This window comes from Natrix helvetica (genome assembly GCF_964273705.1).
Source record: "Natrix helvetica genome assembly, chromosome: 1".
Lineage (NCBI taxonomy): Eukaryota > Metazoa > Chordata > Lepidosauria > Squamata > Natricidae > Natrix > Natrix helvetica.
Genome location: NC_138548.1, coordinates 255,863,173 through 255,883,448, shown reverse-complemented (window position 1 = coordinate 255,883,448; position 20,276 = coordinate 255,863,173). Strand labels below are relative to the sequence as shown.

The 20,276-nt window shown below is 43.5% G+C and overlaps 1 protein-coding gene across 1 annotated transcript in view; it reads left to right on the top strand.

The window, feature by feature from the left end:
• USP43 (ubiquitin specific peptidase 43) overlaps positions 1-18,811 on the top strand; it is a 128,209-nt gene extending 109,398 nt beyond the window's left edge. The window contains exons 9-15 of the mRNA XM_081969798.1: positions 4,171-4,274; positions 7,710-7,787; positions 10,324-10,453; positions 10,700-11,027; positions 11,974-12,132; positions 13,551-13,712; positions 15,837-18,811. Coding sequence (XP_081825924.1) covers positions 4,171-4,274; positions 7,710-7,787; positions 10,324-10,453; positions 10,700-11,027; positions 11,974-12,132; positions 13,551-13,712; positions 15,837-16,849 — 1,974 coding nt within the window. The 3' untranslated portion in view covers positions 16,850-18,811. The remainder of the gene's footprint in view (positions 1-4,170; positions 4,275-7,709; positions 7,788-10,323; positions 10,454-10,699; positions 11,028-11,973; positions 12,133-13,550; positions 13,713-15,836) is intronic.
• Positions 18,812-20,276: the final 1,465 nt, after the last annotated feature.

Genomic DNA, 20,276 nt, shown 5'->3' with positions numbered 1-20,276 from the left:
GTTAAATTTATGTGTTCTCTTAGAGTTCTGCATTGTAGAACTGATTCAGTCACTGAGGTAGCCTTCTTCTGGTGGGAAGAGTATTGGATATTCCCTGCATTTTAATAGCTCTATCACTCCCTCATGCCTTATGCTTGTATTTCCACCATCTACGTAAGATGTTTAACAAGCCCCTTTGTAACTAAGCACATTTTTTTTCTGGATGTGTGATTCTAAAGCATGCATTTCATTAAATTGGTTTAATTAAAATATGGAAGTATTTAATTAACCCTGTGCTGCTTTCATTGCTATCCAGGGATATTTAGAAGCCTAGCTAGCAATACCAGCTGGTCATTTGGAAGCAAATGGGTATGCCTGGCTACAATGAGGCCTTGGCGTAAATGTAGAGAATCCCAGAGAAAGCAAGTAGCAAGTGAGTTTGCCTAGACTTCTCTGATACTCCATCTGGGATGTGGAAAGAAATCCCTTAAGGGGGTCTTTTAGGAATGCCTGAAAGTAGGGACAATCTATAACCGTGAAATAAAAATGGGGGAATAGAGCCTCCTAAAAATGTCAGCCTAAGGTTTGTATCCTTATGGTGAGGAGAGCAATGTGCCAACGATGTTTCATTAAATCTCTTAAGCAGAATTAAATATTGGGTGACATGCTGAATTTCTAGTGGACAAGGGTAAAATTTACATGCTTTGCCTGACAGCTTGCTTCCTTTTAGGGTCAAGAAGAGAAAATACAGTATGTGCAACTGATCCAGTCAGACAGCCAAGATTGAAGAATAGCATAGCATAGCCCGGGTACTAGATTCCTAGAATTCCCAATCCAACATAGCTGGAGTTGGGGAAAATATTCTGGACAAGGACTTCAATATTATTCCTTTAGTTTGAGGAATTTGCCTTAATGTACATACACTACACAAACACAGACATAACGCAACTCTATTTCAAGATGATATTGTTCTTGCTAATACCCCAATAGAGGATCTCCAGCTCTTATTGAGGATTGCTTAGCCTCCGGACTTATCTGCAAAGTCATCTAAAGGAAATGACCTGGAAAACTTGTAGCTCTTAGCGTGGACTTGCTCTGTTCTCCCTGGGGAAATAGAGCATCTGTCTTTCTAGTAAATGCCCATATGCTTGGGTCCCCTATACTAAAGATTCGTTGTTCATCAGAGAGCCTTTGGCAAATGCATTGCAATTCATAGTAGTTTCTTGCTTCTAACAGCCCATGATGCTGATGCTAAGAATTTCAGTTCATTAATTCAAGAAGAGTCTTAAAAGAGACTCCTGTTTTCATCTTTGGTGGCATTATTTGCAATTGAATCTTCCTTGACATTTCTAATCTCCTGAACAGATTTGCCCCTCTTAAGAGAAGTCTACCTAGCGATAAAGCTTCAGGATAGCAAAAGACAGTACAAAGCACATCATTATTAAGTCCAGAGGAGCCCTGTTAAGGTTATTTTGGCACTCTAGTAGTCCCTCAAGATTTCTTTTTATTTTATTTTATTTTATTTTTTGTATCAGAATTTTTTTTCTCCAGGTCCACTTAACCAAGTTATGAGAAAAACTAGGTGGTCATGTAAGTGATTGCCACATATTCAGCTTACTTTTTCTGACTTCCAGGGATGACATTCATCTATTAGCTGTATCCTTCATTTTTGCCTATCTCGTGGAAATTACTTGAATCCAGGGGCAGAAGAAATCCATTCCAGCATGATTCTGTTCTTTGAAATAACATTCTGTGCATAGAAATGTGTTAATTAAAATATATGTAACCGGGTAATACCATTTCATCTTTAGCTCCAACTAGAGTGTGAATTTAATTAGTCCCTGACGTGACCACCAACTATCTCAGATAGAATTATTGTGAGATGGATAAGAGGTGGAAAAAGCAGGTTGCTAGTTAACCTCTACTCATGTCCTAAATTCACGAAGCATGTGTGTTGGAATTTAACAGTCTTTCTGAAATCTGTATGGGAAGAGTGGATTATAATCTGAATGCTGTTAGGATAATGGATTCACATTTGCCTTCTCATCAGACTACATTACTGTCTCTATCAAGGAGATGAGGGAGCTGGACACAAAACATATTGAAATTCAGAATGTATTGGCTAATCGGATGTGGCAAAAAAAGCATTATGGGAAGAGAGGGCAGAGTAAATTAGTCCATTTGTATGATGATGGGTAAATTGCAATTGCACTAGGGAGAAGGGGATGAATTGTAAAACAATTTTTCTGAAGGAACCAGAGCCAGGTGGGATTGCGATGCTACTCTGGGTCCATCTGCTATCATGAACATGTAACTTACTTTATTATCAGGCTCACACTCTTTGTTTTGAAATAATTAATTTTACTTCTACACAAACTACTACATTTGTGTAGAAATGGAGACAATTATAAACATACACTAAGATGTGGCAAAGTTTCGATCTTTCACTACTTTTAAGGTATCTTTGAGGGTGGGTTTTTTTCTATCTCTGTTTTGTTGATTGTGTTTTGACCCACGTGGGATCATTAAATGAGCTAAATGGCCAAATAAATTTTATAACTCAGTCAGTCAATGAATCTTTATTTATTTATTTTATTTATTTATTTCTTAGATTTTTAGACCGCCCCTCTCCCAAAAAGGGACAAATTACTTGTATGAAGGGACAAATTATTTAAAAATCATGTTAAAGTTCATGAAAATTCATGTTCACGGACCACTGATTACATTATGTGTTCAGGATAGTCTTATCCACAGAGACCTAGTGTTGAGTTTGCTTTTATGTTATATATTTTACGTAGCTTAGTACCTTTGAGAGTTTGAGATGCAGTTTGGTGTAGTGGTTTAGGCATCAAACTAGAAACCAGGAGTGTGAGTTCTAGTCCTCCCTTGGGCATGAAGCCAAATGGCTGACCTTGGACCAGTCACTTTCTCTCAGCCCTAGGAAGTAGGCAATGGCAAACCACTTCTGAAAACTTTGCTAAGATAACTGCAGGAACTTGTCCAGGCAGTCTCTAAAAGTATTATTCTAACTGATTAGCATTTAGGCTTAAATACTGTTCTATAGTGCTTTGCAACACTCTCTGAGAGGTTTACAAATGTCAGCATAATTCCCCCCAACAGTCTGGATTCGCATTTTACTGACCTTGGAAGGATGGAAGGATGAGTCAAACTTGAGCCCCATCAGGATCAAACTCCAGGCTAGGGGCAGAGTTTGCCAGCAAAACCACACTTTACCACTGTGCCACAGGGCTCTTAATTAGTGGTCCCTATTTGCTATACATGGGGCAAAAAAGTGGCTTTAAGTGAGAGTTGTTTCTTTGCAAAGAACTTCTTGGTGTCAAAGAGTCAATCCAATGGCAGGAATGTATTTGGTCATTTCCCAAGATATCCTCCTGCATCAAAAGGAATTGATCTAGAAAGAAATAAAAATATGTGCTGATTGACATCATTGGACAAGGAGGCAAGCCAGTAATCTTGTCTTGTATTTGCTTACTCTGGATCAACTGAATGCTCCATCTACTTTTCGTGCTAAGTGTGGATTGTTTCTAAGTAAGGAAAAGCATTGTCTGGTTCTTAAAAATCCTTAGGTGCAGGCATGACTCGAGGGTGTCCCTTCAGCAATATTTCACAACATGACTTATTGAGGGGAATAATCTTGGGTAACTGATCTGAGAAAGACCCCTTTTGCCTAAAGCCTAAGAGGGCTGGTGTGAGTCATAAAAGTTGGATTTGGAGTCAATGCATTTATACTTTGAATCATGGTTTCAAACAATATACACTTGCTCTGTATGCTCAAACCACAGTTCATTACTTTGAAAAACTGTTTCAATGTGTTTGGGTATCATATAATCTGTAAGGAAATTTTTGTGCCTGTTTACATTGTTGGGAACTAGCGTAGACATTTCCAGCTTAGAAAAATGAACATTGCATTAGTCAGAAAATATAGCTTTATAGAGAAACAGTCTGTGTTTGCTACATAGTATAATAGTATTTAAGTATCTCCTGGAATAATCTTGCTTGGCCCATTAAAAGATGCTTAGTGTGAGGTTAACCACAGAGCTTTCTTAAAACGCTACAGTCCTTGTTCTTCTTGTCCATGACCTACGTAAGCTCCTAATTTGAGAAATGCCTTCGGTAGGGAGAAAAGAACAAGATATTTTCATGGCTCATTATCTTCATTTTTCTTTTCAGGCTAGTGGGAGTCTGTTCCAGGTGCGAGTAGTTGGAGGATCTTCTCTGTGCAGCTATCTCTCTCCTCAGGACAGATGGCCACTGTATCATCCCGCTGTGGACAGGTAAGGAAGGCAAAGTGCTAGAAATTAATGACTAAATGGAGCCTGCAATCAAAGTTTAGGATTGAGAATCCTACCTAAATTATTTCCTGATAGAAAGCATCTTCTTTTTCTGAGCCACGCCTTTTTAAATTTGTCTAATTCCTCCTCCTTCCTTCTCTTTCTGCCTAAGCATCAAAAAGAATCCTCTGCATTATGGGAGAAGACAATTTGTTTATAAATAATTACTGCAATGTATTCACTTTCAAACTCTGTTGTCTTCTTGAGTAGATCACAGTTTGTATAAGCAAAATTCTCCATACAAATACATCATAAACATAATACGCAAAATGGGATGTTAAAATCCTACCTTTTACCAGTTCAATATACCTCACTCACTTGCTGAGATGGGTGCTGTAGAAACCAAATAAATAAATGAAAATAGTAATATACGAAAAAATATTCAAGCTGAGTTTTGGCAAGATTAGGGGAGTATCAGAAGAACAGAGTTGGAAGGGAGCTTAGAGGTCTTCTAGTCCAACCCTCTGCTCAAGCAGAAAACCCTATACCATTCCAGACAAGTCACTGCCCACTCTCTTCTTAAAAACCTCCAGTGATGAAACCCCCACAATCTCAGAAGGCAAGCCTTTCCATTGGTTAATTGTTCTCACTGTTAGGAAATTTCTCCTTAATTCCAGGTTGCTTCTCTTCTTGATTAGTTTCCGTCCATGGTTTCTTGTCCTGTCTTTTGGTGCTTTGGAAAATAGGTTGACCCCTTCTTATTTGTTGGTAGCCCCTAAAATATTGGAACATTGCTATCATGTCCAAAGGATCAATGTCCAAAAGTACAAAGGGTTTTGTAGTTGTAAGGCAGCAGCCAAATTTTCCTTTCTACCTCGGGTACTGCATGTATTTCTCCAGATCTATTCCAAGTCTTCTCACTCTGCTGATCTATACTCTCTTGCTGTGATGTTTGATTTTCAACATTAGTAATGCATTGGCATTGTCCACTGCATCCAAAGGCAATAGCTGACTTAATGGATAGAGGCAAAGCCATCTGCCAATATAGCACTGCCTGCCCATGTCTCAGCAGCTACTGCCCAATACAGCTACCTTCCTCTTCCTACTGACAGGAGTAGCCAGATAGCACCTGTATAGTCTTAATGTGTTTGTCGCTTTACAGTAACAAGACAACAACCTGGCTTTGAAGAATATACAGTTAAAAAGGCAGAATGTTTGAGAAATGTTTCTTTTGCCTATTGGAGCAGAAAGTAAAAGGGACAAATAAAATGGGATTTACCTCTCAGCCAGTAATCCCTTCGCACACACGCACGCAAACCACAACCACACCACAGTGTCAAGCAAGATTTTCTCTGCAGTGTTGTTGGTTGTTCATACTATCAAATATAATTCATTGGCTTATGCAAAGATAATCTTTTCTTTTACAAAAAGGTGGAAATGGTGCCAAGGGGGTTCTGGGAAGGAATGGGGGGAATGAATGTATGGAGTTTAATTAGATGGTGTGTGTGTGTGAGAGAGAGAGGGGGGGTGGAAGAGGGGGGAGGGAGGGAGGGAGGGAGGGAGGGAGAGCCTTCAAATCAGCATTGACTCCTTATGGCTGCCTGGACAAGTCCCTGCAGTTTTCTTGGCAAGATTTTGGAAAGGGTTGCCATTGCCTCCTTCCAGGGGCTGAGAAAGAGTGACTGGACCAGGATCACTCAATTGGTTTTGTGCCTAAGGCAGAATTAGAACTCCGTCTGGCACTTAGCCACTACAACCATCTGGCTCTCTCTATTTTTTTTTTGGGGGGGGGGGTTGCGGGGAAGAAGTTAAGACTGTTGCATTTTACATTCAGGATCTGAAAAATGGACCAGCATGTGGGACATCATTTGACTCCTTGCTTCCTGATTTCTCTAACTAGTGTGTGTGCGCATGTGTGTGCAGCCCAACTACTTGTGGAGGAATTTTATTATGAGGATTAAAAATGTAGATGATGAATGAGCTCTTGTGTGGGAGAGGTCTGCCCCCTGCTGACAGCTAGGCAACACTGACTCTCATCTGCGGTGTGGCTTTCTGTGCTGGTATTGGAGCCAAGGCCTTTGGTATCATAAGTCAAGGCACCACATGGCCGAGTCGATTTTAAAACTCTTTTTGTGGTGATTAAGTGAGCATAGCAGGTCATCTAGTGAATGGGGCAGTTGTTAAAGAAACATAACTGTCATTAAGCAAATCTATTCATTACCGTACTGGATGTTTTTTTCCCAGAAAGTGGCTGAAAAGACTGGAGACCTGCAAAAAATATCTTAAGCTGCAGTCCCATGACTGCGCAAGACTGCAACAACTCTAAAACTGGGTTGCCAAGCACCCAAATGGGATCAGGGAGTTTTGCACCACCACCAGATTCCACAACCGCTTTGTATGTTGTTGGGGGAAGTTCACTCATAACTTTGAACAGTCGCTAAGTGACTATTTGCTAAGTGAAGACTGTACAAGTAGTTCTTGAGTAACGACCACCATTGAGCCCAAAATGTATGCTGCTAAGTGAAATATACGTTAAGTGAGTTTTGTCCCATTTTACAACTTTTCCTGCCACATTGGTTGAGTGAATCACTGCAGTTGTTAAATTAGCAACCCTGTGGTTAAGCCAGTCTGGTTTTCCCCATTCACTTTGCTTGTTAGAAGTTCACAAAAGATGATCACATGACCCGGGGACACTGCGACCGTCATAAATGTGAATCAGTTGTTAAGCATCCGAATGTAAACCACGTGACCATGGGGATGCTGCAACGGTCGTAAGTGTGAAAAATGATCATAAGTCACTTTTTCAGTGCCGTTTTAACTTCAGACAGTCACTAAGTGAACTATTGTAAGTCGAGGACTACCTGTATATCTTTTTATGTAAAAAAAAATTTAAATGTAAACAATGAAGCAAGGGGGGGGGGGGACCATAGAGTTTCTTGATTTGTAAGTCTAACAGGAGCCATAGAAGTCATGCATAGGCCTGGAATCACAGGGGGTTATTCAGCAGGTTCTGACCAGTTCTGGAGAACCGGTAGTGGAAATTTTGGGTAGTTCAGAGAACCGGTAAATACCACCTCTGACTGCCCCCCCCCCATCTATTCTCTGCCTCCTGAGTCCCAGCTGATCAGGAGGAAATGGGGATCTTGCAGTATCCTTCCCCTGCCACGCCCACCAAGCCACGCCCACAAAACCGTTAGTAAAAAAAAATTGAATCCCACTACTGCCTGGAATATGTTTATTAGGGGTATCTCTGAATTTCCATATATCTTGAGGCTTCCCATCAGCCTCCACTGTGATTGTACTTCCTGACCCACAATTTTTCCATGGCTCATGAAATTCTCCAAGCTTTAATGAATCATTTATTTGAATCCCATCGCTCGAGGCTGCAACCATCACCCCCTCCCCCAACGTGCATCTAACAGCTTTCTTTTCTGACAGAGCACTGCAATTCGGAGGTCCCGGCGGCCCCGTTCACGTGAAGCTGGTAGTCGAATGGGATCTGACCACCAAGGAACGGTGAGTTTGTGTTGCAGACTGCATTTGTAAATGGTGAGAACGGATGGGTTTCTCTGACTATCCGTAAAAGGCAGAGACGTGGTTTCCCAAAAGACTTTCATTATAGCTCAAATTGCTCGTGATTCTTTCTGACTTCAGATACATGCATAGCATGCATGGAAAGAGAGAGGGAGGGGGAAAGATGGGAATTTTTTATTCCATTTACCTGGAAGATGCCAGGTTGGGGGAAATTGCTCTGTAAAATGTATACCTGGTATTTAACCAAGCCTATTTTACTACAGTTTCACCTCCCTGCCTCCAACATATTTTAAATATACTAATGCATGTATAATGTCTTGCTCGTTTTTTTTTTTTTTTTTTTTGTAATGTTGTCTCCATTTTGTATTTAATTTCAAGATAATATGAAACAGGATGAGGAAAAACAACAGTGTAGTTGACATTTTTATTCCATATTAGTAGCTTAATAGGATGGGTGCATGTGATCTCAGCTTCTCCTCATCTCCTAATGGCTCCATTACTTCCAGTGTTTTTTTTAATAGGTATCTCTATCAATTATGCTCACACAAAATGGCAGAATAACAGAGTTGGAAGGGACCTTGTAGGAGGTCTTCTAGCCCAACCCCCTGCTCAAGCAGGAAACCCTATATCATTTCACAAAAACAGTTGTCCAATCGCTTCCTAAAAGCCTCCAGTGTTGGGACACCTACAACTTCTGATTAGTTGTTTTAACTTTCTGGTTAATTTCTCCTTAGTTCTAGGTTGGTTTTGTGGTGTAGTTTTGATGAGATTAGGGCTTCCCCTTTCTTCTTGCTTGTTTGAGAGAATAATTCCCTCCTGCATCTACAGAACTATGGAAGAAGGCTGAAAGCAGGCACAGAGGGTGAAGAAAATGCCACTGTATAAAGTTCTACTGCAATTCCTCAACAGCTCACCAAGAGGCATCAGCTATTTTTAGAGTGGTCTAATAAGGACTTTCTGGAGGGGAGAAAGAACATGATCACTCAGGGTCCCTCTAAATTGAAAACCCAAATGGATAAATATGAACAAAATTGAAGCATTCCTGCCTCCTCTTAATATCTCATTTACAGACCCAGAATCACTGTAGTAGTACAAGCCAGGAATAGTTGTAACTCTGTATCCCCTTTGAGTGACACTTGATTTAGAGCAGGGATTGTCTGCATTTTTAAGTGAGGAGGCATTTGCTGTTGTGTGGAATTACAATAATACAATAGTAGAGTTGGAAGGGACCTTGGAGGTCTTCTAGTCTAACCCCCTGCCTAGGCAGGAAACCCTATACCGTTCCAGACAGATGGCTATCCAACATCTTCTTAAAGACTTCCAGTGTTGGGGCATTCACAACTTCTGGAGGCAAGCTGTTCCACTGATTAATTGTTCTAACTGTCAGGAAGTTTCTCCTCAGTTCTAAGTTGCTTCTCTCCTTGATTAGTTTCCACCCATTGCTTCTTGTTCTGTCCTCAGGTGCCTTGGAGAATAGCTTGACTCCCTCTTCTTTGTGGCAACCCCTGAGATATTGGAACACTGCTGAGATGTTGGAACACTGCTAATTGTAGGGCTGCCCTCCCAGATGTGATGGTAGCCAAGGGAAAAAAAGAGCCAGGGTTAAGATTAAAATCTTACTACCATGAAGTAACAAATATGAGCAACATTGCTTTGAAATGTAACTCAAATATAATACTTCTAAAACAGTACATTTTAGAAGAGTCGGAAATGCCGGTGTGTTGCAGAGCTTACTGCTCAATATTGGCTGCAACATTGGGGCCGAGGCAGGTTTTGACAGGTTCCGGAGAATCGGTAGCAGAAATTTTGAGTAGTTCAGACAACCGGAAAATACCACTGCTGGCTGGTCCCAGAGTGGGGTGGGAATGGGGATTTTGCAATATCCTTCTCTTGAAGTGGGGAGGGAATGAGGAGTTTGCAGTATCCTTCCCCCACCACACCACACCCACAGAACCGGTATTAAAAAAAATTGAATTTCATCACTGGGCTGAGGCTTGGGCAAGTGGCAGAAGACCACTAAGAGAGCGTTCTGTAGATTGTCTCTAGTGACTCTTATAGAGTTCTTCAATTTGCTTAGCTTACAAACTTTGGATGACAGTTGCATACTTGGGAAACAACAAAATATCAAACTGCTTCCAAAGAGCGGGAGATGAAAATGAAAATTCACTTCCTGTATTGCAGCCTCATCAAATTCGATGTTTTCAGAATCTTCTAACATCTCAGAAGAGCCTTGTCTTTGACACAAATTGAAATTCTCCTTCGTGAAGAGCACTCATCTGTGCTAAGAAAACAGTCCCCCGCTTGTGCTTTTGGGACTAGGTCTGTGTGAAATTCACACAATGCTTTCTCAACCCCTTGAATATTGAAGAGTTGGTGTAACTTTAATTGGGCTTTTGGAAAACCAACACAGGACTTGCTTTGAGATCTGTCTAGCTTAAATGAAGCTGAAGGCCCGCACAAAGTGCAATCCCCGCGGAAGACTGGAATATTTCTGACCTGTCCCTTTGCATTTTTGCAGCTTGTTTGGCAATATCCAGGAAGAAGTTGTTGAAGATGCAGAAAGTGTGAGAATGAAGCAACAGCTTCATCAACAGCAGCATAGCTGCACCCTGAATGAATGCTTCCAGCTCTACACTAAGGAGGAACAGGTACCCTTGGATGAGGGTAAAGGCAGGCTATAAGACCAACTTGGCATTATAGAGATTACTAGAACAGGACCATCTGTGCCACAAGGCAAGGTGTTTCTGAGCAGGAATGGAATGTCCATCTGCTTGGCCCTGCTCATGGCCAATATACCCAATGGGATTCTGGAAGAGGTGGGGATAGACAGCTCCTATCAATTGGGCTATTCAATCCCAGGCTCCTGTGTAGTCGTACCGCATCTTCCTTTGCAGCTGGCTCCAGATGATGCCTGGCGCTGTCCCCACTGCCAGGTCCTTCAACAAGGCATGGTCAAACTCAGCCTGTGGACACTCCCCGATATCCTCATCATTCACTTGAAACGCTTCCGGCAGGTGGGAGAGCAGCGCCACAAGCTCTCCACTCTAGTGCACTTCCCCCTGCGAGGGCTTGATATGGCTCCCCACGTGGCCAAGCGCAGCCGTGGCAGCAAGTGGGGCCCCTGGAGGCAGCCCCTGCCAGAAGAAGGCCAGTGTAATTTTCTCTACGATCTGTATGCCGTCTGCAATCATCACGGGAACCTGCATGGTGGACATTATACAGGTGAGTTTTCAGTAAGCAGACAGCAACTGTGATGTCTCTGGGAACTCTGGCTGAAAGGTAATGAATTGGGGTTCACTCCACCTCTCCTTAGGTATCCCCCCCCCTCTTCTCACTTGACCTAAGCATAAAAAGGTGTGACTTCTGAATCCTGCATGGCAAAATGAATAATTCTGTAAGATGAAGCATTAAGGAAAATTGTGGAAATTTGCATAGTGATGCTATATTCTGCTTCTGTGAATGGATGGAGAGGAACAAGGAACAATTTGGCACGGTTGAGGTCTCAGCAGCCCTGTTTTTCATTTCTGAGCTGCCTAATTTCGCATTACTTTAAGAAATGTCGCTGAATAGTGCATTTAGCAAAGATGTTCTTGTATGGGACGCTTAAGAACATATGAGATACAAGTAGTGATATGCAAACATTCCACTTCAAACTTCTTTGAGTTTGGATTCAAAACAGCTGTTTCCAGCAGCTGTTCCCCATTTGAGACAGGCTGTTTCTATCATTTTGGAAGGGCTTTTAACTTGAATCAGCTCGGTTTCAAGCTCAAAACACTTTCATAGTTATCAAAACAGCCTGTTCTCAAAGGCAGAACAGTTTGTTTCAAATGTCAGAAAACTGTTTTGAATTTTATAGGAAATGCTTCAAATCCCAAAAGGCTCAAATGCCAAACGTTGGCAATACCTGTAAATACAAGTAACCCATTAGTAGGAGTTGAGGATTTCCAAATCTTGTTTCAATCACATCGACCTTCAGAGAACAATGTTGCTACTTTCTAGCAATGTTTCCTCCTGACTTCCTTCCCTCTCTATAAGCAGAGGAGTTAAGCCTTTAATACACTGGTGAGGGTGTGGTGAATTTCTCACCACTGCCGAGTAAGAGAAAAGTTTAGAAGCTCAGTTCACTTTCCAATGTGTCGGTTAATATGGTCCACCCTCTTGTCTCCAGCTTATTGTTGCAACAGCTTGGATGGCCGCTGGTACAGCTATGATGACAGCACTGTAGAACCAGTCATGGAAGAGGACATCAGCACACGTGGTGCCTACATCCTTTTCTATCAGAGACGGAATGTAGTTCCAGGCTGGCCTGAAGGAAGCTCTATTAGAGGTTTACAATGGTTTCTTGACCCACCCCTTATTTCCTATGCATTGGTTGAATTCTATGTCATTTACTGATGATAGTGAGACATACCTAGACATGCTAAATAATTCCTGCCTTGTCTTTTAAAGCTCGATCCTGAAAGTCATCCTGATAGAAACCTGGCCCGTATTTAATCTAAAGTAACTGTTTGCAAACTATCTTTGGTTTGTCTGTCATACACAATATATATTCCCAACTCTTCTCCAAGAAGATTTGGGTAATCAAGAGAAGCCCTTTCATTACTTCTAGCATGTGACATTTCATTTTTATTGATTTGATTTGATTTGGGCAGCATGTCACATGCATGACTCTAGGTGGTTTATAATAAAAGTTGAAGGCAACTTGTACTTGAAGCAAAAAGATTATCACTTCCCAAAGCAATGTGTTTCTTCGTGGAATGGAGGATAGAAGGATATTAAATCATTGCCTTTCAAGGTGTCCATATATACACTTTGTTTCTCCAAAAATGAGACCTATCCTGAAAATAAGACCTAGCATGTATTTTACATATGTGCCTAATATAAATCCTACCCCCAAAATAAGACCCACTTAAGAGCCTGCACAGCCAGCCACCCTCCCATTCTGTCTGGTTGCTCGCAGGGCCACGAGGCGAGGTGGGGTAGTGGTGGAGCTATCCCATGCGTCCTGCACCAACTTAATTCAGGGCCCCTGCAGCCAAGTCATCTACGGCCCAACACCTGCCTTGTGATGGCAGCACCAGCAGCCATGCGCAGGAGCCCGTGGCTGCAATGGAGCAGGAGGCAGTAATGCACTGCAACTGAGAGACGAGGCAGGTGTCAAGATACGGATGGCCTGGCTGTGGAGACCCTGAGGTAAGCCGCTCAACCCCCCACCTCGCTTCGTGACCGTGGCACCAGGGTGTCGCTCGGACTCCTGCTCCATTGCAGCCGCAAGCAAGCAGAAGTGAGCCAGCAGTAATGTGGGCTCCTGCTGCACATGGCTGCTGGTGCTGCCATCACGAGGCAGGTGTTGGTGTGTTTATGGCCTGGTTGCAGGGGCCCTGAGGTAAGACGGTGCAGGGAGGTTGGGGCAGCTCCATCCCCCTGCCTCGCCTTGTGGTGGCAGCACCGCCTCCTGCCCCACCATGAGCAAGCAGAAGTGGCTTCCTGTACATAGAAAAAAATAAAGACACCTTCCAAAAATAAGCCCTGGTGCTTATTTTGGGGCCCATAAGAAAATAAGACTGTGTTTTTGTGTGTGTGTGTGTGTAATAATGCACACACACACACACACGTATATCTATATGCATGTACATGCACACACAGATAGCCAAATGAATTATTTCCTTCCCATCCCTTTCAGTTTAGCACACAATGCAGAGGAAAAGATTCTCTCCACAACACTTGCATATATTTTTCTTGTAGGATCTACAAGCTCTTCCGTTTCAGAGCATTGGCTGACACGGCTCAGTCGAAGCAGCAAACGAGAGAGCCTGGTGTCCTGGAGCTCAACAACCTGTCCATCTCTGCCAAAACCATCTCACTCTCCTACGCTCCTCAGTCACTCTCCTACCAGCCAGGAAAAAGGTATCCCAGCTCGCTTATTACCCTTACTTTCCCCAAAGTCATGTATGAACAAAGCTCATCTATCAGAACATTGGGTAATGTCCTCCTCTTTATTATTTCAAGGCTCCAGTTCTTTGGGCTGCTTCCTTTCCTTAAGTCTAGAACTATGGGTATCATCCTGCCCCAGAAAGCAATACCGTTTTAGTTCAGTGGTGGGTTCTAAATTTTTTTACTCCCAGTTCTGTGGGCATGGCTAGGTGGGGAGATGGCAGGTGCCTGAGTGGGCATGGACAACGTGATGTCACTCATGCACACGCCCACTCAATCACATGCCCTCCCACCTAGCCACGCCTACCGAACCAGCAAAAATTTCTGTTTTGCCAGCTGGGAGGCTGACAAAGAAGTCTCACTTTCCCTGCTGCCACGAGTGCTTCTTCCTCTGCTCCGAACGGTCCTTGCCCCACCCTACACACACACACACACACACACACACCAGTTGCCCTGGCAGCACTCTGGTGGTAGCAGCCAAGCGAGGTGAGGAGAGGGGCCGGATAATGAAGCAGAGAAGAAGCAAGAGCCGGCACTCCTTCGCAACAGCTGAGGACGGAAGAGGCACCTTTTCAACAGGGCCCCCGCTGGCGCCAGGCCCCGCAGCTTGGCCTGGCCCCGACATGGGAGGCACCCCGCTGGCAGAAGCTCCACATGGGCGACAAGGCAAGGGCGCAGCAGCAGGGGAGGCCGGCCGTTCCTCAAGCTGGCTCTTGGTGGAAGGAGGCAGGGATGCTGGCTCAGGGCTCGCTTCCCTTATCGCTTGCTCGCCGCTTTCCCGGCTGGGTGCCCAGCTGACCAGGCAGGGCCTGGGATGCAGCCAGCGGGGAGAAGGTGCACATGGAGCAAGATGGGAGGAGCCGCTGCCGCTCTCCTGTCCACGGAGCCGAGCGGGGTCCGCTTTGCACCTTGTTTGCAAAGCAGCTCACAAAGGGAACGAAGCAGGCGCAGTGCACCCAAAGCCACTGCTTCTTTGCAACAGCCGAGGACAGAAGAGGAGCCAAGGAACTGGAGCCTCCTGCATGTTGCACCCCACCTCCCAGCCTTTGCCTGTGCCTCCGCACTGTTTTCAGGCGCCCAGCTTGCCGGACTGCCTCTGTCTCCATCGAGGCTGCAATAGCGGCAGCTTTGGGAGATGCTGGCCGGCACGGAGGTGCAGGCAAAGGTTGACAGGGAGGGTGCATGCAACACACGGGAGGCTCCCTGCAGTTCCTGGTTGATGGGAAGGGGAGGCTAGGCTAGCAGGAATGCTTACCTGTGTGTAGGCAGGAGGAGGCAGTTCTGTAGATGCATGTGGCGAAGGTGAGGCAGGACGAGCATGCAAGTGGGCCGGTTTGAGGGCGTTGCCAGCCAGCCATCAGTACGGGTTCAGTGTCCCAGGCCCAATTACCACTACCAGTTCGCCTGAACCAGTGCAAACCGAGAGCAACCAACCTCTGTTCTAGTTACAGAAACTAGATTCTGTAGGTTTTCTTTTTAGTGCACCTTTTACTAGCCCCCATTACATACCCAAATAATTCTCAGACACTCGTGGTCTATGAGTGTAGTCAATTTAAAATAAGTAATAATTTCCAGGGCCACTCATTAGACTACTCTAATAATATACTTTTGAGTTATGGGAAAGCTCTGTTTCCATTGCCTTCTGGAGTCACTGTGGAATCACAGTATGGATGAAAATAAATAATTGATCCCAAATCAGAAAATTTTTATTATTTCCATCAGTCCATCTTTCTTTTAGTTTTTTTTTTATACTTGGGCTTTGGCATTAGCAGCAAGCAGATGGGAAATATGTCCTTTGCCACTAGACTATATGCTAGGAAAAGAGCATTTGGGTAATTTTTTTAAAAAGACTAAGAATGAAAGAAATAGATTTGAGAAGAAGGGAGGGGGAATATCTGACTTGGACTAAAATCTGAATTGTAGAACATGTGGGGGGGGGGGTTCATAAAGCTTTCTTAGCTTCAGAAATAGATGTTTTGCCAAGATGGTTGTTAATGTTTTCTTAAAATTAATTTGAATTCGGCTTTCGAAACACACTATTTTATTTCCACGGAACTCCTGAGAATTGCTGCCATTACTGTCTATGTTCTTTTCTAGGAGGATTTGAGTCTCGTCCCTTGGTTCGGGGTGTGCAGGGCAGAAGTGTCAGCCTGAAAGCTTTTTCTAATAAGGCCAAGCTGGGCATCCCCAAGACCTTACCCTTGCGGTGGTCCTTCACCTCCAAAGATTGGCCATCAGAGCCCTCCAGGGAGCTTGTTGACTATCTAGAGTCTGGCCGCAGACCTTGGTTCACAAAGGAGCCCATTGTCCCTCTCATAACTAAGGAAGGTGAAGACAATGAACTTACGGTCACCAAAGCTAATCCTGCTCTGACAAGCATGGGTCCAACTGAGACCGGTGGCAAAACAGCCACTGCCATGGAAAAATTAAATACTCTGAAACGGGTAGTGAAGCCAAAGGAAGAAACAGGCGAGCAGCCGCGGACACCCAAAAAACTGGTGCTATCTCTCAGCACGGTACCTCCAGTAAAAGATGAAGAACCTAAGACCAAAGCTAATATCAATGGGACCCTGCGCATTGGTTCAAGTGTGACCTCTTCCAGCCGGGGGGATGCAGAACAAAAGACCGGGCCCTGGCTTAGGGAGAAGGAGCCAGAGAGTGAGAAACAATCAGAGGGGAAGTTGGCAGTCTTCAGAGTTGGGTTTTTGCGAAAGGACCCCAAGCGACACAGTGAGTCTCCCAGACATGCTGTTATGACATCTTATACAGCCTCCTCTCAGGCATCCTTCTCCAATGGAACATTAAATATAATCCCTGGCAGCAGGACAAACAACGCCCTGAACCCCAGATCCACAGAGGGGCTGTCCAATGGACGGATCTCCCGTTCTGAGGTGGACATTAAGCGCGCTCAGAGCACCTGCAACAGCAAGGGAAGGAATGACTGGTTACTGAACAGGTCAACTACTCTCTGCAAGGCAAACAATGGGACCTTGCAGGCTTCCGTGCCACCGCTGACTTTAGAGGGCATTTCCTGTGGCACCTTCCAGCGGGCAAGGTATCATACAGCATCCTTGGGCAGGAGGATAATAGTGCCAGAATCCAGCTTCTGAAATGCCTAGCAGCTCTACCTGAAACAGCAGAATCATGTCAACATTTGGTGCTTCTAACTTCTCAGGCCTTTGAAGAAGCTCTGCCAATTGATAGAAAGCTTGGACGCTGTTTGCTTTCTCTTGGTTTGTTCGGACAAAAGTTACTAAACCCAAATGGTGCTGATGAACCTGTTTAGCCTGGATGTATGGATGCCGCAGGGATCTTGTAGACCAAGATGTTAAAAATGGGGGGAAGACAAATGTGGGGGAAGATGTTAAATTATTTATTCTGCAGTTTAACTGGGAGCTTTTGAAAGGATATGCTGCTTTGTAACAGCATTTATTTTGGTACCAAGGTGTAGAAAGGATAAAGAATCTAAACATTGCTCTATGCCAGTGGTTCTCAACCTGTGGGTCGGGACCCCATTGGGGGTCAAACAACCCTTTCACAGGGATCGCCTAAGACCATCAGAAAACACATATTTTCTTAGGAACCGAGACACCAATTTTATGGTTGGGGGTCACCACAACATGAGGAACTGTATTAAAGGGTCGCGGCATTGGGAAGGTTGAGAACCACTGCTCTATGCAATCATCCCAGTGTTTATATTTTCTGCAAAACTTTGGGTTTTACAGATCTATTTGTTTTTTTAAAATACCTAAAATGAAGGGTGAGCATTAACAGCTTTGGGAATCAGTGCAGCAAATGGGTAGGCTAATTTGGGAGTTGTCTATTCTCCAAGAGATGTGGGATAAATTTGTCCTTCTTGTGTTGGCTGAAAATGAACACTGGGGAAGCATCCTGGACTCCTCCGGTGTTTAAAAATATTCACAGAAAAAAAAACATGTTGGATAACACTGTTGATTTTCTTCTACCTGTTGGTGGTAATCAAAGCTAACTTTTTTGCAGTCTAGCTTACCTACCTCAAATTTTCTGGTAGTCATCCAGCCAAATGCCAGCCAAGTCTGATCCAGCTTTGCTTTTTTATGACAGCCAAGGTTGCATAGGTCCTGCCATCTTCTGTGACCAATATAACTAGAATTTTCTTCACAGGAAACATAAAAGGTGCTGTTTTTCCCATTATTGTGAATAGATTAAATATGAAAAGCAAAGGTGTAGAGGAGGAGCCAAGAAAAAGCTTCGACATTTCTAGAGTGCCTAATATTGTTGACATCAAATAAGTATAATGAACATCAGGAACAAATGTCAATCAATCAATCAATCTGAAGCTTGGGACCTTGGAGGTCTTCTAGTTCAACCCCTGCTCAAGCAGGAGACCCTATACTGCTTCAGATAGATGACTGTCCTGTCTTTTTTTTAAAAAAAAAAAAACTCCAGTTATGAAGCGCCTACAACTTCTATCCAGTTGGATATTCCAGAGACATATTTGAAGAAATGGGATAGAAAATTGGAAGAGGTAAATTTGGGGGTGATTAATGTAAGAAAGACAAAGCAAACTGTGCTTTGTGTAGCATACTTTACTCATACTTAGGAAGATGATAGTAGAGAACAAGAACATGGGAAGGGTAGAAAGCAAAGGAAGAAAAAGTCTTGAAAAAGGAAACACATGACTGTCACAGACGTTCAAGGCATAGAAGAAAGTATGTACATAGCAAAGTCCTCAATATTGTTAAAGAGAATGAGGATAAAGTTTTTTTGGATCCGGCAGGGCGTAGAACATCTATGATTTTAAAAGAGGGCAATTATAGTGGAGTGTAAAGGGTGGGAAACAGATAAAAAGAAAAGAAAAGGGAATCTAAGTAGCTATCGAAGCACAAGAAAACACAAAACAGCCATTGTATTAGGACTCTGATTATTCCCGTAAGCATTTTGGTTAATTTGTGTCATTTCATTATGTAATTTATGAAGGTATGCCACTCGCTCAAGGAAAGAAGCTCATGATTGGCATTTTATAGTACAGATCTCTTCATAAAAGAATCCATTAAAACACATATGGGAATAAATACGGCTTCACAAACCAACAGTTTTTTTGAAATTATTTCTTGGTGAGGGGTAGAGAATAGCAACTTAATAGGAGAGAGAATGTTGAAACTAAGAGGCATCGTACCCTGAGTAGTAATACAGTCTAGAGCAGGGATTCCCAATCTTGATAACTTTAAGATGTGTGGACTTCAACTTCCAGAATTCCCTAGCCAAGTGTGGCTGGCTGGAAAATTCTGGGAGTTTGAAGTCCACATGTCTTAAAATTGCCGAATTTGGGTGGGAATCCCTGACCTAATGTCTTAAGGTGAAATCATTCCTCGAGTACGTATTGCACCCTCAGCCTTATAAGAAGTTGTAATCTAAATGTTCATTTACAGCAGTTTCTAGGTGGGAGGACTTCATCTTCCACTATTCTTCACAGTGGCCATGCTGGCTGGAAAATTTGGGCACTTTATTTAGAGTCCTTTATTTAATCTGGTGCCTCTAGAGATGCTGGCCCTCAACTCCGTTCATCCCATCCAACACAGCCGGGGATAACACCAGCATAAAATTTGGAAAATTGAAATCCAGTACATCCGAAAGGCACCAGGCTGGGAAAGAGTGATTTAGATGCCATTTGCATTCCTTTGCAGGCTTGTCTCATCTCTTCTTGGACTACTGCTATTAATCTAGGCTGTGTGAAAAGACTGTCACCTCCTGTTTCCCAGGCACAGGGAGCTGGGAAGGGAGGAATGAATTTGAACTCATTAATTTACCTGTGCAACCTGGTGAACCGTGCTGTGCCCATTCTCACATAGCTGTCTGCTTCTGGCTGTGCTGTGTTGGTGTGGGGGATGGGCCAAGCAATCTCCAGCTCCTTGGGGTCTTTTTTTTTTTGGTTAAGCCATTGCCTAGCAACTGCAACAGGAGCACAGCAAGCCATGGCGTCCTCCAAGGCAGAGAGCAGCATTTTTTATGAGAGTGATGACTTCACCTTTGAAGACAGGAGCTCTGTATATGAGCTGCAGCTGGAGAGGCTGAGAAAAGATGGAAAGGTTTGTGTCAGGGCGAGTGGGAGACATCATTTCGGAGGCATACAATGAGCCCTTGGTCCCTGATGGTAGGTTTCAGCTTCTGAGCTTTAGTTACTAATTTCTGTTCACTTGGGCATGGCAAAGGGGCTAGGGCCGTTCTTTGCACAGAGAAAGCTTTTAACATAGTTAACTACAAATGCCACTGGCTCTTTGTTGGATGCAGAGAAGAATTCAAGCATGGTATTTAAAAGCAAAACCAGACTTTGGACTTTATTTAATCCTACCCAATTGCTATTTGTCACTTTTCTTGCTTCATCTTAATACAGAGGACAAAAGGAAGTTCTCTTCAAGGCAGGGGTGAAATGCTACCGGTTTGTACCGTTTCGCCCAAATCAGTAGTAAAAAATGCTACCGGTTCAGGCGAACCAGTATTTCTGACTCTCTGTTGGGTGACGATCAGCTGTGATGCGCAATTTATATTAGCTAGAAT